At 50.2% G+C, this 15549-nt stretch overlaps 1 protein-coding gene across 2 annotated transcripts; it reads left to right on the top strand.

The window, feature by feature from the left end:
- The first annotated feature begins 2454 nt into the window (after positions 1-2454).
- Positions 2455-11604, top strand: PTCHD3 (patched domain containing 3). 2 transcript variants are annotated; one of them, XM_074866722.1, is made up of 4 exons: positions 2456-3772; positions 4004-4125; positions 5705-5850; positions 8291-11604. In XM_074866722.1, the coding sequence occupies exons 1-4, from the start codon at positions 2642-2644 to the stop codon at positions 9889-9891; spliced, it is 3000 nt and encodes a 999-aa protein (XP_074722823.1). In that variant the 5' UTR covers positions 2456-2641; the 3' UTR covers positions 9892-11604. The 2 variants fall into 2 exon arrangements, with proteins under 2 accessions (XP_074722833.1, XP_074722823.1); XM_074866732.1 differs by lacking the exons at positions 4004-4125; positions 5705-5850 and having other exon boundaries at positions 2455-3469; positions 3580-3772.
- The last annotated feature ends 3945 nt before the right edge of the window (positions 11605-15549 follow it).

Genomic DNA, 15549 nt, shown 5'->3' with positions numbered 1-15549 from the left:
ATTAACCACAGCACACACCCAACAACCACCAACTGTATTATGAAAGGAAGAGAACAACAGTTGCTTTCTTTGAAAGCCTGGGAGCAAAAGGTGGCAGTATCACCTGGGTATTTATCTAGTAGCTTAGCAGAAAACACTCGTCCATTGAAAGGGAGATCTGGGCTCAGTTTCCTCTTCCTCTTGAGTAGGCTTAGATCCAGTGAACACAACGAAACTGCCAGGAGAGAGGTTGTGCCTTCATACACAAATATAGGAAAAGCATGACTTGCCTGGGAGTCTGGTGGTCCCGTTCCTGGCCCTGTCCCAAGGAATATTTCAGATTTTATCCTATTAGAAGCTAATATAAAATGCACGAAGAGGCCAGGGAACAAGGACAAGAACCCAGATTCTTGGCAAGAAAACTGGCATGTACCTCCTGCTTGAAGCCCGCTCTGAGTTGAGACTTGGTGAGCCATCTTGCCAGGCCATAAGTCAGCCCCCAGGCCTCAGAAAGAGTTAAACTAAAGGCACCTACCGGTGCCCAGTGCACTGGGTACCCTGATGGGGTAGCTCCTGCCACCAGGCCATTTCCTACCTCCTGATCATTACCAGAGCTTGTCTCCAGCTCCTGAGGAGCCAGAAAGAGATTGGCTATAAGAAGTGGTCAATTTTTATTTTCTACCTTGTTGAGCTTAAAAAAGCCAGTAACCCCTTACGGCTGTTTTTTACCATGGAAGCATTTATCTGGACACCGTCTCCTCACGCCTGCTGCAACGTCAGTGGATCATCCACAACTGGTCCACTGCCAGGTTATCCTAGAACTCTTCTTGGCATCTGGCTATGGGGATAGGCGTGTCTCTGTAGTTCACTCCCGGACACAGGTCTGTTTTTCTCTGGCGTTATCTCCACATGAGAGAGGCTGTCTTCTCCAGCTGGGTCACTCCTGGACAAGAATTCATCAAGTGTCTGCATGACATCAAATACCTTACCCCTTTTTTCTGAGGACAGACTCCTCCTGTGTGAAGAGCTCTTACTCTAACATGATGTAAATCCAGAACAAAATGTGTGAGATGCCACCAGCTTTGGGGCCTGATTCATTAAAACTGTTGGATTTCGACAAGCTAGGAGCTACAGGAAATAACTTCCAAGTGCCTGTCTCCCACAGAAAAATTCAGAACTGACATACCTCCCTCAGAACATCTGCGCACAGAGGAACGAATCACCAACCTGCGCTAGATGCTGGGCACAGCGGGCGATCTGTAACGCTGCTCAGAGCCTGGCTGGCTGTTTTACGCTCACAGGCGGCAAGCCTGTCTCCTTAGGATGAGAGAGAACACATACCTGCAACTTTTCTCTGCAAGTACTGGCAGGAAAGGGGCCAGTTGCTCCTTCTAAAGAAGGGCAAGAAGAAGTGCCTGTCTGCAACGTTTTAGCTAATTGGCCAGACACCTCTCCAGAAGCGTCACATCTGAGCTTAATGTTCTCCTCAGCCAGAGGGCATTCAAATCACTGTCACTTACCTGTGTCCATGCCACCAGGCTGCAGGGTATTTTTTGGACATGGAAAGATGCTTTCTGTCACTGTTTCTGCACAAATCTCTGGCGTTCCACACCACAGAGACGTTTGTGGCTTCCCATTGCAATCACCAAACCTTGTTTCAAAGTCCTTTATTTCTTCAGCTCTCACTTACAAACAATTTTGTAAACTTGTTTACCAAGACAGCAAACACAGCAAGACGAACATACCTTCTGTGTTTTGCGCCCAGCCAGATCCTTAGTGGTGAAGCAATGGCTGCAGCAGATTTGGGGGAACACTAAAGAGGTCGATGAAGTCCAGAGCAGTGGTTCTCAACCTGTGGTCAGCGGATCCCGGGGGGGCTGCAATGTCATCACAGGGGATCCACGGAGGCTTAAAGCAGGGGTGGGGAACGTCCAGCCCAGAAACATTTGGTCTGACCCGCGGCAAGCACTGTGCCTCCTCTTCCCACAGCCCCCTCCCCTCAATGCTCCTCTCATACTCAAGCCCCTCCACCGCCTGCCCTGACGCACTAGTACATTCGGTGCCAGTATGGTTGGTGGGACCCACTTTCACCCGGCGCTTTTTCTCTTCAAGACATTTTCTTAACCCAGCGGCCCTCTTTAGGGCCACAACGGGGCTGACGTCTGTTCCTCCAAGTGGTGGCCCTGGACCTGTAAACAAAAATATATGGTGACTGAACACAGACAAACAAGGGGGGAGGTGAGAAGAATTGTAAAAACTTGTCATCCAATTTTAATGTAAAAATTGGCATCGAATTCGGAGTTATTCGATGTTAAAATACCATAAAATGGGCCATTTGAGCAAGAAGAGTGTTGATGCTATTATTTTAAATCTGTATGGAATCATTGCAATAAAGGTATTAGGAGCGTGTGCATTAACAGATTAACTTATTTCCCCTTCTCTCCAAATCTGAAGACCTTTCATGAGAAAACTGAAATCGGTATTTGATGCAGTCTCGTGCTTTAAATTGTGAATCAAGTCTTGGTGGTCCGCGGCCACAAAAGGTATTTAAAGGGGGTCCGTGGTGAAGGAAAGGTTAAGGACCCTGCTCTAGAGGATTAATCGTAGGCTAAGCCGGGCCTGGCTAAGCCGGGCCTAGAGCCTGCACCGCGAGAAGACCGCGATGGCAGAGCGGGGCTCCGGGCAGCAGCCGGCACCACGCGCGCTGTCACGGCTCCGAGGCCGCGCGGCGCAGGGCTGGCGGGGGCCGGGAGCGAGGCCGAGGCCGCGGCCAGCCGGGGGCGGGGGCGCGACGGCAGCAGCTGTCCGCCCGCCCGCCCGCTCTTCCTCCTGGCGGACACCCGAGCCCGGGGCGCGGCGCGGCGGGGGGACGCTCCTGCTCCCGCCTGCCCGAGGCGGGAGGCGGCGGAAGCCCCGGGGAGGGGCAGCGGGGGAGGGCGCGTCCGCCTGCCCTGCCGCTGTTAAACGCTCGTTCCATCGGCGGCGGCTCAGCTCCGGCGCAGGGAGAGGCCGCGCCGGCGGGCCCCGGCGTGAGGCCGCCCGGGCCCCCGCCGCGCCCATGGCGAAGCCGCCGCGCCCCGCGGGGGACAGCTGCTGCCGCCCCACCGACTGCGTGGAGCGGCCGCTACGGCGGCTCTTCGCGGCGCTGGGGAGCGGCGTGGCCGCCCAGCCCTGGCCCTTCGTGCTGGTGCCGCTGCTGCTGGCGGGCGGGCTGGGTGCCGGCTTCCTCTTCCTGCCGCAGCGGCAGGCCGACGACATCGAGGGGCAGTTCACGCCGACGGGGGGTCCCGCCAAGGCCGAGCGCGACTTCGTGCGGCGGCGCTTCCCCACCGACGACGCGGAGCGCTTCTCCGCCCCGCGGCTGCCCACCGAGGGCGCCTACGCCGCCCTCATCGCCGTGGCGGCGGAGGGGGGCTCGGTCCTGGGCCCGGCGGCGCGGCGCGACGTGCTGCGGCTGGACTCGGCGGTGCGCGCCCGCGGCTACGAGCAGGTCTGCGCCCGCAGCGGCGGCGCCTGCGCCAGCCCCAACCCGCTGCTGCCGCTGCTGGACGAGGCGGCGGCCGCCCTGGAGAACCTCACCTTCCCCGTCCACAACTGCAGCTTCCTGGGCGCCGCGCTGGGCGGCGTGCGGACGGCGGACGGCGGGCAGGTGCTGTCGGCGCGGGCCCTGAAGCTGATGTATTACCTGCGGGAGGACGGCCCGGCGGCGGCGGCGGCGAGCCGGCGGTGGCTGGAGAGCTTCCTGCGGGACGGCCCGGCGGAGCTGGCGGCCATGGGCCTCGCCTCCATTCAGGTAGGGCGCAGGCGGGCGAGCCCCGAGGGGGGGCCGCGCCGCGTCGCGGAGAGGGAGAGGAGAGGAGGCGGTGGCGGAGCCGAGTCGCGGGGGCCGCGGACGCGCTGGCCGCCCCCCGGGGTGCGCTGGCCTCGGAGCCAGGGTGATGGTTGGCGTCGCCCGTGCGCGTGTGGAAGGACCAAGCAGGAGGGGCAAAGCGCCTCAGCGTTTCTGGCCTTGTTTTAACGGCAGGTGACTTACTTTACCTCGCTCTCCAGACAAGAGGAGTTTGAAGGAAACGCCAAGAGCATCATCCCACTCTTCTCCATAACCTATTTCCTGACGATAACCTTTTCAATCGTCTCTTGCCTAAGGTAAAATGCCTCCTAAGGTAAAACGCATCCTAAGCTATGGGTCACTGCGAAGCGACCGCTGCTCTGCTTCACCTTGCCAGCGTCAGTCTCTGCTCTTGTCAGGTGAAGCCATTCTTGAAGCTGCAGACTTCACAGGACGCTTAGCAATAGGCAAAATGTATACCTTTGCTGTTTCTCTCCTACTTGTACGTAGTTCCCAACTGCTTAAACGGGGTCCATGACACGTGCCAGACAAATACCCGAACAAGCATTCAGTCCAGAGATGCACGGCTTGAATGGTTGTAGCCACTTGTCTGTTCTCTGAAGCCATCGGCCATTTCTGTATCCCCCACGTCATAAGCATCCTCGGTGCAGCTGATGGCTTTGAAACTATTTAAACCGCTGAAACAACCCCCTACCCTTTACCTTTCGAAGAGGTCTGAGATACTGTAGCTTTGGCACTGAAAAAGACTGTGCCAAAGGAAACACTTTTAACGATGGAAAGGTTCTACTTTACCCTGAGTGGGAAGGGGGCCAGAAGTGTCATCTAGCCAGCCTGCAGCAGCAGAATTCCACACAAGCTCTTCTGTTGAGTAAAACTCACTGGCTTAACTTGGCCTACTCAGTGGAAACATTCACCAAAAAGATGCGTGAAAGTCAAACAGATAGAGACTAATTCTTTGTAAAGATCAGTTAAAAAGGGGAAGGAAGCTGGGGAGGGAGGAGAAGGATACCGTGTTAAGATCTGTTTGTGCTTCTTTTCTGCCACCTGCTGAGTTACGTTACAGGTGAAGGAGCACTAGCTTCCCAGATTACTGCAAGTCTGGATGCAGCTTTAGGTGTTCTGCTCGCTAGTAGAGCTGAGCCTTCCCTGCTCTGCACAAAGAACTGAGCCCACCCTTCCTTGGTGCTGGCTACAGTCGTTTGTGAGCACAGAAGGGGCAAGGGTGGTTTTACAAACACATGCCTCTTGCCTTGGAAGCAAGAGGCTTTCTCAGAGTTCAGAAATGGTTGACAGCCTGGAAAATGTTACTAATCAGGCAGGAGGTGACTCTATCCCCTCAGTATGGTGTGAAGTCTCCCCCTGGCAGCGTTTCATGGGGAATCCTTGAGCCAGCCCTTGGGGGCGTCTTGGCAAATGGCTGGTGGTGGCCAGTCTGTCTGCTGAGAAAGCTTCTCTGCACAGCACTTGCTGCCTGGGAGATGCTTCCCTACTACACTGATACACTACGCCAAGACCCCGTGGTAAAGGAAAGAGCTTCTAAAAAATCATCATTTGGGGGGTCACCCTAACTCCAGCCTCTCGCTGGTAGAGCTTACGTGTCATCACTTTGACAGCTCTTTTGTTACTGATGCAAAGATCAGTAAACATCATCACTCCTATGTATATAACTGGCCAGCAGTAATAATGTGTGTAGCACCTCCTCGATACATTAATCTTGTCCAGTGCTGCCACCTGGGAGCTCTCCTAGCAAATAGCAGCTTTCATCCAGAGTTCTCTTCACAGACAGGGTATCGTTAGTAGCTGTGCACTTGTCATGCCAAGCACCTTGGTGAAATATGTGACATGTAACTAAGATATTCCTTAAAATATTTTCAGACTGAGCTGTATAAGAAATAATGTCTGGCTTGCATGCTGTGGAGTGGTTTCTGCCGGTTTAGCTGTATTAAGCAGCTTTGGATTGATGCTCTTCTGTGGAGTGCCATTTGTGGTCACTGTAGCAAACGCACCATTTCTTATTCTGGGTAAGTAGAAAAAGCGACTCAGATTGAGATACGAAGACTAAAGCAGAGTTAAAACAACCTGATGGTGTTAGTCTTTTACGATGTGAGCATCAGATCCTGCGCGGTCCCGTGCTGCAGTGAGGGGAGGAGACAGGCGGAGGTGCGGCCGCCTCTGAGCTCCCACGGCCGGCGAGCCGCTCAGCTCAGTGTCCCCACGCTGGGGCTGGAGCTGGGCTCCGGCGGAAGGGCAGCTTTCCCCAAAAAGAGATGCCTGCTCTAGTTCCCCTGTGACAGCATGAAAACTAGAAATGAGTGGGTGGTAGGGTTAGCACTTCTGGCATTGTTCTAGCGACCCTGGTAACTTAGCCACGGTGATTAATCATTTGTTTAACTAGCGCTAATACTTGAGGTGAGCTCAGCCGGGTTCTGTCACCGCATTCCCCTGTGTCATCCCCTGCTGTTTTCTGTAGGTGTACTCTAAGCATTTACATGTCTCATTAGCTCCGGATAAATTTGTCCACCCCAGACTGGTTTGTTGTTAGCACTGATCTGTGGGACTGCTGAATTTGTCAGCGTCATAAGCAGGTGCAGAGGTCTCCCCCAAAGCATCCACCTCTTGACCGCCTCTTTTTGCGGTACAGTGAGAGCACGCTACTTCTCTGCTGTTAGTCAGCCTCGGGGTAGCTCAAGAGCAGCACCGGGGATCGTGTCCAGCATGCAGCTCGTGTTACCCTAGCACGGACTTCATCCAGCACCTGTCTTGGGAGGTGACTATGGGAAGTAAGTTACTGTAAGTTTTTATGTCCCGTTTTCAGAGTGTAGTCTTTGGCCAAGATAAAATTGGGCCTGAGTACAGCTTAAGCAACGAGCAGGACTGTCATTTCAAATAAGAAATCCATCTTGTTTTGTTAAGATACGAAATTGCCTCTGCAGTATAATGACTGTGTGCTTAACAGTCTCCTTCAGCTATCCAACTGAAGTGATGCACCATTTGTGCAACCGTCTCTCCCCAAAAGGCAAGGCAGTTAGTATTGCAGTTGCACAGACTGCCTGACAGCCAGTGCTGAACTTCCCAAATAACATGAGGTAGTATTGCTGCAAATAAATTACTGCTCTTAAAGCCCTTATCTGACCTCCTGTATGATAAATCCATGTGATGTTTTCTTGATCTTGGTCTCATGCTGAGGAAAGCACATAGAACTCCCAGGTTGATAGAGGCTCTGCATCATGCTAGATGTCTAATGCAAATGCTCATTAAGGCACGCATCGTTTCTTTGTTTCCTGCGGAATGCATTTTCTATTTGCTTTTGTTTGCTCATCAATTGCAGAGGCTCTGAATTTCAGAAGGACCCTTTTGTGTACCTGGGAAAGGGCTTAAGCCCGTCTCTTCGGGTCGTTATAAATAACATGCAGAGTTTTGTCTTCCTTGCATTAAAGTAAACAAATTACCAGTACATCAGATGAATTGCTTTGATGCCTGCCTCCTTTCTGGAAGCAGTCTGGTTCGCTGCCATCCACTAGTACCTTTTGACGTGCTGCTTAATTCATCTCTGCATGTCTACTGGCAATTGCCCGTTCAGGCAGCAGGTGTTGATTTCATTTATTCTTTTATGCTTAGCTATATGATCTATGCTTGCTCCTCTGCTCAGACTTTCCCTTTTTGTGTGATTAAAATACTGTAAGGTCTGTGATTAAGGTCTCGAGAGTTACCAGAGCTGGGAGAAGCACACTGGCTCTTCCTTTTTTGAACTCTGGCTCACTTACCTACTCTTGCGTCTTAGTGAAAACTCTACCCAGGACCCAGTCTTCCTGGCAGGGTTTCCCAGGACTCTGGTGGGTAATATATATGTGAGCGCATCAGTATAATGTGAAGATGAATGAATAGTAAATCATGAAGAAATGCTTGAAGATATACTGGAGAGAAGATAAGTGGAGAGCAAAGAGAGTTAAAAAGTGAACCACTGGAGAACTGGGATCGCTGTTCTCCCATGCACATAGCAACTGTTCTCTCTCTCTACTGAAGGCAGAGCAAGAAATTATTGGTCTAATTTGTTGCAGTGGTGAAGAGAGAGTCGAGAGATAATGGGGGGTGCTTCCAGTGATCGGGGCAGTTACGCATCAGAATAAGGAATGTATTTAAATTACTGGATGCCGGGACAGCAGATACAACGTGCTTGTCAGAGATGGACTAGGTGTGCTCAGTCCTTTGACAGGGTAGGGTGTGGGATCAACAGCCCATCAGGTCACCAGGAGTTTCTGAAACGTAATAAAGTCAGCTACACACAAATGATTCGTTTTCCTATGTCTGCTTAACTCGCATCAGTGCTAAAACAATGTTAACAGCCTAGGTTGCTTTTTCAAAATGTTATGCCGACTTAAATGTGATTCATTTTGTACTTTTGTTGGGTGTTAGTGGAAGCTGCCATTTGCAATGCAGCGTTAACTTTTTCTCCTCTTGCAGGAGTTGGTGTTGATGACATGTTCATCATGATCGCATGCTGGGAACAAAGTTCAAGAAGAAAAGAGAAATCCAATGTTAAATCTCTGCTGGCAGAGACTTACGCAGAAGCAGCACTTTCTGTGACCATCACCACGCTCACAGATGTTTTGGCCTTCTTCGTTGGCACCTGGACTGCTTTTCCATCCGTGAGATCATTTTGCCTCTATACGGGCACTGCTTTTGTCTTCTGCTATATATATACCATGACCTTCTTTGGGGGAATTATTGTATTAAATCATAAAAGGGAGCAAGGAAACCGACACTGGCTAACTTGTATGCCTGTGGGACTGGATGAAGACCAGGCAGAGAAGTCCTGCTGGTACAATGTTTGCTGTATAGGCAACTGTTCTAGGCAGTCACCTCAGCCAGAAGGTGAGCACCCAATGAGCATATTCTTTAGGAAGTATTATGGCCCTTTTTTTACAAATAAATGGGTCAAGCTACTTGTGGTGTTGCTGTACGGAGCATATTTGGGTGGCAGTATTTATGGATGTACTCAGATCAGGGAAGGCATCGATCTTCGAAATCTGGCAAGTGATGACTCCTATGTTGTTCCGTACTATGATGACGATAGCAAATACTTCTCAGCGTATGGGCCCAGGGTCATGGTTGTCATTACCGAAAGTGTAGATTACTGGAACGAGACTGTTCGTCTGGGCATTGAGAACTGCACCGAGAAACTAGAGAGCATCTCCTATGTAGATAAGAACTACTCAGAGTCATGGCTGAGAGTATACACAAGCAGTCCCCAGAATGGTTCAATAGATATAAACAATAAGACTATTTTCATTAGTCACTTGTCTGAGCTGTTCAGAAATGTTCCCAGTTTTGAGTGGGACGTTAACAAGACTCAGGATAAAATAGAAGCTTCACGTTTCTTCATCCAGACGGTGAACGTGACCTCAGCTGTTGATGAGAAGAACCTTCTCAACGAATTAAGAGAGACAGCCAGGCAGTGCAGTATTCCCTTAATGGTGTACCACCCCGCGTTCATCTACTACGACCAGTACCTGGTGATAGTGCAGAACACCGTTCAGAACGTTGTTGTTGCTGCCGGGGCAATGCTCGTTGTCTCCCTTTGGCTTATTCCCAACCCGTTGTGTTGCTTGTGGGTGACCTTTGCTATAGCTTCTGTTATCGTTGGTGTTGCTGGTTTCATGACATTTTGGAGCGTCAACCTGGATTCCATATCCATGATCAACCTGGTCATTTGCATAGGGTTTTCAGTCGATTTTTCTGCTCATATTTCCTATGCCTTTGTAACGAGCACAGAGTCATCAGCCAACAAAAGAGCAGTTGAAGCTCTGTCCCTGCTAGGTTACCCAGTCTTACAAGGTGCAGTTTCTACTATATTAGGAGTAGTTGTCCTGGCTGCAGCAAAGACCTACATCTTTAGGACATTCTTCAAGATCATGTTCCTTGTTATTTTGTTCGGGGCTCTTCATGGTCTTGTCTTTATTCCGGTGTTTTTAACCTTTTTTGGAAACTGTGGCAGATCACCCCACACTACCAAATCTAAAAATCTAGAGCTTAGGTTTAGAAATGATAAAGATTGTCCGTGACCAAGTTAAATGTAATATATTATATATTTATTATATGTAGATTAAAATGCAGTGACTTTCAGGGAATATAAGAAATAAAGAAAATGAAAGACAGAAAAATAAATACAACAGGGAGGCAAAGGCTTCAGAAAAGCCAGGCAACAAGAATAACAGAAGAAGAAATGAAAATGCACAGAATGGATTTGCATTTCTCATTTTTGTCTGTGCGTGACTAACACCTGAATGTTGTTAAATATATTTTTTTGTGACTTGTTTACTGAATGTATTAAAATTACTATAAACACTGACCATGGCCTGAGCTTAATGGACTGAGTTACAGGTTTGTCAGGCAGTGCACAGAGGAGGGAAGAGTAACTCCCCCTGGTTTGCATTTCCTGCCTGTTTACCTTGATGCTGTAATTCAGCCCAGCACGGAGCCTGAAGACAGTTTTCTCCCGAGAGGCTCAAACCTGGAGGTTTTACAGCAGGATTACAAGGGGTCAGATCTACCTTGGACTGCAGGGACTCCCTAAGCCTTCAGGAGCTTCAGCTCCTAATGCAGCACCCTCAAGGAAGACAAACTGACTCACATTTTCTGTTCAGATCTATTCTCTTGGTGTCCCCTTTTCTCGTGAAGATTAAACATCACGTAGCTTTAAGGAGGTTGTGTGTAGCTCCTGCTGGCTGCAGTTTGTGAAGGGAGATGCTGTGGGTGGTTGAACCTGTGTGGCCCTCCTGGGTAACCACCGTGGAAGACACTGTGCCACGGCACGACAGGGCAGGGATTCACTGGAGAGAATCGGGCCCTGATTGAGGACAAAGTGAAAAAGCAACTCGGGTTTCAGCCAGTCAGTCTGAAAACCATAAACCCATAAATTCTGTTGTGTTCATCAGTGTATCGGGTCTGGCTGAGCCAGAATTGGTTTTCCCCTGTAGCAGCCCTCATGGTGCTGTGTTTTATGCTGGGAGCTGGCAGGGTGTTGATAGCACACTGGTGTTGTGGCTACTGCTGAGTAGTGCTTACACAGCACCAAGGCTCTTTCTGACATTTCCCCCCCACAGTGGGACGGGGTGGGCAAGATCTTGGGAGGGGACACAACCAGGACAGCTGACCCGAACTGACCAAAGGGATATTCCAGACCATATGACGTCTGCTCAGTATAAAGCTGGGAGAAAGGAGGAAGGGGGTGGGGTCACCCTTGGTCCTCCGAGGCAATCACTATGCGTATCAGAGCCCTGCTTCCTGAGAAGGCCCGACATCGCCTGTTAATGGGAAGTAGAGAATAAATCTGTTTTCTTTTTTTGCTTCCGCGCGCGGACCTTTGCTTCGCTTTGCTTATATTAAAACTGCTGTTGTTTTACCCACAAGGGTTGTTTTGTTTTCCTATCTTATTTTCTTTCCCTTCTTTGCCCTATTGAGAAAAAAAGGGGAAAGGGGGGAAGTGATAGAGCGACTTGGTGGGTACCTGGCATTTAGCCAAGGTCAAACCACCACAATCAGTGACAACCCATCCTGTGACGCACTGATAGAGCGGAGGAGCCTTCACTGAGTAAGAACTAAGAATATATGAGGTTGTCTTTTAACCTGTAGGGACAAGACGCTGGATAAAAAGTCAATTCATAATCTGTTGCCAATTTAATGAGCTACTTGTTGGAGATCAAATGACTGATGGTAACTGATGTGTGTAATTTTGGAAAAATTGGTCTAGGAGTTATTAAACCATTCAGCCCAAATCTGCATCTGTGGAGTGTTTCTTCTGAGAGATGCAGCAAGTGCAACAGAGCCAGGGTCTGCCTCTGTTCCGTGGGGATTTCTGACCGGTTGCATGAGACCCAGTAGACAGGGCAGAATCCTTCTGTTTCCTTCACGATGTCTCTGTTTATGGAGACAATGGACTGGAAGTCAAGTCAAGGCCTCAGTGGCAAATAAACATCAGACTGTGAGTTAGAAAAAGAGCGTTATAAAAAAACCAAAGCAAACTAAAACAACCCCCCCCCCAAAAAAACCCACCAAAAAACCAAGCAAGCTACTAGCAGCTCAAATGTTTTCAGGAACTGTTTCCTGGAGGCAGCTTCTCCTCCGCCTTAGGCCCAGCTAACGGCTCTGAGCTGGTGTGAGGAAGAAGAGGGGAGGAACCCACCCCCAGTGCAGAGCGAGAGGGAAAATGAGGCGGCGATGGTTTAGTGGGCCCTGGCCCCTCTGACCAGCTGCAGCCCCAGCTCAGCCCTCGCAGTCTCTCATCACCCCTCCCGAATGGCGAGCTGGGCTAAAAGCCTTTTCCTGCCCAGGTGTTGCTTCATCATGGATGGTGACCTTTTTGCCTTTATCAAATCCAAAGAAAGAGGAGACAGAAGGGAGGGGAGGGGAGGTGTCATGGGAACAAAAAAATGAGGATGAAGGCTAACACTGAGAGCAGAAGGAAGACGAGGACTCCTGGCCATGCAGCTGAGACATCCACCCACAGATCTTCCCAGGCAAGTGGGCTGGAAGTCAGAGATGGCTTGAACTTTGTTTTACATGGCTCACAATACAAGCTGGTCTATTCACCTGTCTTTCTCTGCTGTCTCAAAGACCCACCCTGTTAGTGCATCTTGAACATTTCATTCTGTGGGTTTTGTCCTTTTCAAAGGAAAGCTAGCCAAATGCATTTTAGACAGATAATCAACATATTAAGGCTTCAGATGCAAAGAAGGTTTTAAGAATTTGCCCTTCCTTGCAAGACAGTCCAGAATCATGCAGGAATTCAAATCTTGCAGTGCCATGGGGAATATGTGAATTCCAGGGCTGCCAGAGTAATTTTCCTTGAGGTTTCTGGGCAGTTTTACTGACGACAGCTCAGCAGAAAGTAGTTCACCAGCTGGTGTCCAGGAGAACAGCAGAAACCTACAGGATCTCCCAGAGGAATGATGGGAATCCTCACAGGTGGAAGGGAAGGCGTGCATGGTTACGCACATCACATTATGCTGCTTTTGGAGAGAAAGAAGACTTCTAGTTTCAAGCCCTCCACTTATTTCTGTATGTGGACTTTATTTGTGGTTAGTTGCCATAGAAGTTCCTATCTCTCTGTTGCCATGAAGGCAATCTGGAAACCTGGTTCAGACGCAGATGCCTGTGCTCTTAATCAGATGAACCCATCGGGCCCAGGCAAAGCTTACCCATGGGTGAGATCCAGATTCACATCCACACAAGAGGCCCAGGAAATTCCTGAATCTTGCTGAAGATAACTTTTTTTGTGTAGATACTAAGGGAGCTGACTCAGAAAAGTGCTGTCCTAGATCTGTTGTTTCTAAATAGAGATGGTCTCTTGGGCGATGCGGTGATCGTGGCTGTTTTGGCCACAGTGATCATGAAACTGTCAAGTTTAAAATCTTTGGTGATATGGGAAAAGCTGTCAGCAGCGCTCCTACCCCAGATTTTGGACGAGCAGACTTTAGGCTGCTTGAGAAACCAGTTAGTAATGTCCCCTGGGAATCTGCTGGTGAGGGTATTCGGGTCCATAAATGCTGGTCACGTTTTAAGAGCCATCTTTTAAGAATGTGGGAGCAAGCAAGTCCAATGTGTTGTAAGTCAAGCAAGCAGGGCAGCAGGCTCGTTGGCTGAACAGGGATCTCCTTCTGGAACTTGGTGGGCAAAGAAAATGTATGGACTTTGCAAGCAAGGTCAGGCTACCCAGGAGGATTACAGGAACGCTGATCACCACTGTAGGGAGAAAAGGAATATGTAAGGCAAGAAGCACAGGAAGAGCTGCTGGCTCTGGTCACATCCTGGGCCAGAGTAGCCCACCATGCACAAATGCCTTTCCCAGGCTGGCCTGTAGGAACCCTGAAAGTCTTGGACTCTGTAGAATCATAGAAGAATCATAGAATCATTTAGGTTGCAAAAGACCTGTAAGATCATTGAGTCCAACCATTAACCTGACCTACTAAGTCCACCACTAAACCATGTCCCTAAGCACCACATCTGAGCATCTTTTAAACACCTCCAGGGACGGTGACTCCACCACTTCCCTGGGCAGCCTGTTCCAATGATTGACAACCCTTTTGGTGAAGAAATTTTTCCTAATAGCCAATCTAAGCCTCCCCAGCTGCAACTTGAGCCTGTTTCCCTTCATCCTATCACTTGTTACTTTGGAGACGAGACCGACACTCACCTCGCTACAACCTCCTTTCAGGTAGTTGTAGAGAGCAATAAGGTCCCCCCTGAGCCTCCTTTCCTCCAGGGTAAACAACCCCAGTACTCTCAGCTACACCTCATAACACTTGTTTTCTAGACATTTCACAAGCTTTGCTGCCCTTCTTTGGACACGCTCCAGCACCTCAACAACTTTCTTGCAGTGAGGGCTCCAAAACTGAACACAGTATTCGAGGTGCAGCCTCACCAGTGCCGAGTACAGGGGTAAGATCACTTCCCTGTCCCTGCTGGCCACGCTATTTCTGATACAAGCCAGGATGCCATTGGCTTTCCTGGCCACCTGGACACACTGCCGGCTCATATTCAGCCAACTGTCGACCAACACCCCCAGGTCCTTTTCTGCCAGGCAGCTTTCCAGCCACTCTTCCCCAGGCCTGTGGCGTTGCATGGGGTTGTTGTGACCCAAGTGCAGGACCCAGCACTCAGCCTTGCTGAACCTCATACAATTGGCCTCGGCCCATCACTCCAGCCTGTCCAGATCCTTCTGTAGAGCCTCCCTACCCTCAAGCAGATCAACACTCCCGCCCAACTTGGTGTCGCCTGCAAACTTACTGAGGGTGCACTTGATCCCCTCATCCAGATCATTGATAAAGACATTAAACAGGAGTGGCCCCAGTGCTGAGCCCTGGGGAACACCACTTGTGACCAGCCTCCAACTGGATTTAACTCCATTCACCACAAGTCTTTGGGCCTGACTGTCCAGACATCTTTCTTTTTACCCAGTGAGCAGTACACCATCCAAGCCATGAACAGCCAGTTTCTCCAGGAGAACACTTTGGGAAATGGTGTCAAAGGCTTTTTTAACTACTTGTGACCAAGCACTTAGTCAAGAATGAACCCACATGACTAAATACATTTTATCTGAGGAGTTTGTCTTCTGCAGCCCATGGCTCTGCTCTCACAGAGAAGGGAGGAACAGCTGAGGAGACTCGGGGGATGCAGTGGGCTTGGGGGCACTCATGGGATGAGGAATGAAGACTCTGAGGGTTCAAAGGCTTGGAGAGAGCATACCACTGCAGTACTGCACGGACCTCATGCGGTCAGCGGAAACCAGGCACTGCGTCCAACCCTGGAGACAGGGCAGGATGGGCAAAGGGCTTCCTACAGGGATCCGCCCTGCACAGCTGCACACCAGGGTGTTTCAGCCTCCGGAAAGTGTTCGCGTGCGGCAGGCACTGCTGCTGAGAAATGGCTCTGGGACTGGGAGCTCCCCACTGAAACGAACGGGGAAGCTCGATGCCTTTAGAGAAAAAGCAAAACCCACTTCCTTGTCCTACCCTTCTACAGAAATGCCTCGAATACAAAGATACAGCCCACACCAATACTGACTGGAAGAGAAGTGACATTTCCACTGCTTTCAGCTTTGCTCCTGGGCACGGCCCTGTGCCATGCCCAGCAGAACTGTGTCCCTGGAGTTTCACAGTGCAGACCCCAGCACACCAAGTTAACCCTTGCCCTGACACTCCCGCTCTGCCTCTCGTCAGCGC

The sequence above is a fragment of the Strix uralensis genome, chromosome 1, assembly GCF_047716275.1.
Source record: "Strix uralensis isolate ZFMK-TIS-50842 chromosome 1, bStrUra1, whole genome shotgun sequence".
Lineage (NCBI taxonomy): Eukaryota > Metazoa > Chordata > Aves > Strigiformes > Strigidae > Strix > Strix uralensis.
The sequence above is the reverse complement of the archived record's forward strand: the minus strand, read 5'-3'. Positions and strand labels throughout refer to the sequence as shown.

What these genes read in the sequence shown, in the direction of transcription:
- PTCHD3 (XM_074866722.1), top strand. Translation starts at nt 2,642, where the DNA reads ATGGCAGAGCGGGGCTCCGGGCAGCAGCCGGCACCACGCGCGCTGTCA. An exon ending in TGGGCCTCGCCTCCATTCAG is followed by an intron (nt 3,773 to 4,003) that starts GTAGGGCGCAGG and finishes TTTTAACGGCAG; the next exon opens with GTGACTTACTTTACCTCGCT. An exon ending in TCAATCGTCTCTTGCCTAAG is followed by an intron (nt 4,126 to 5,704) that starts GTAAAATGCCTC and finishes AAATATTTTCAG; the next exon opens with ACTGAGCTGTATAAGAAATA.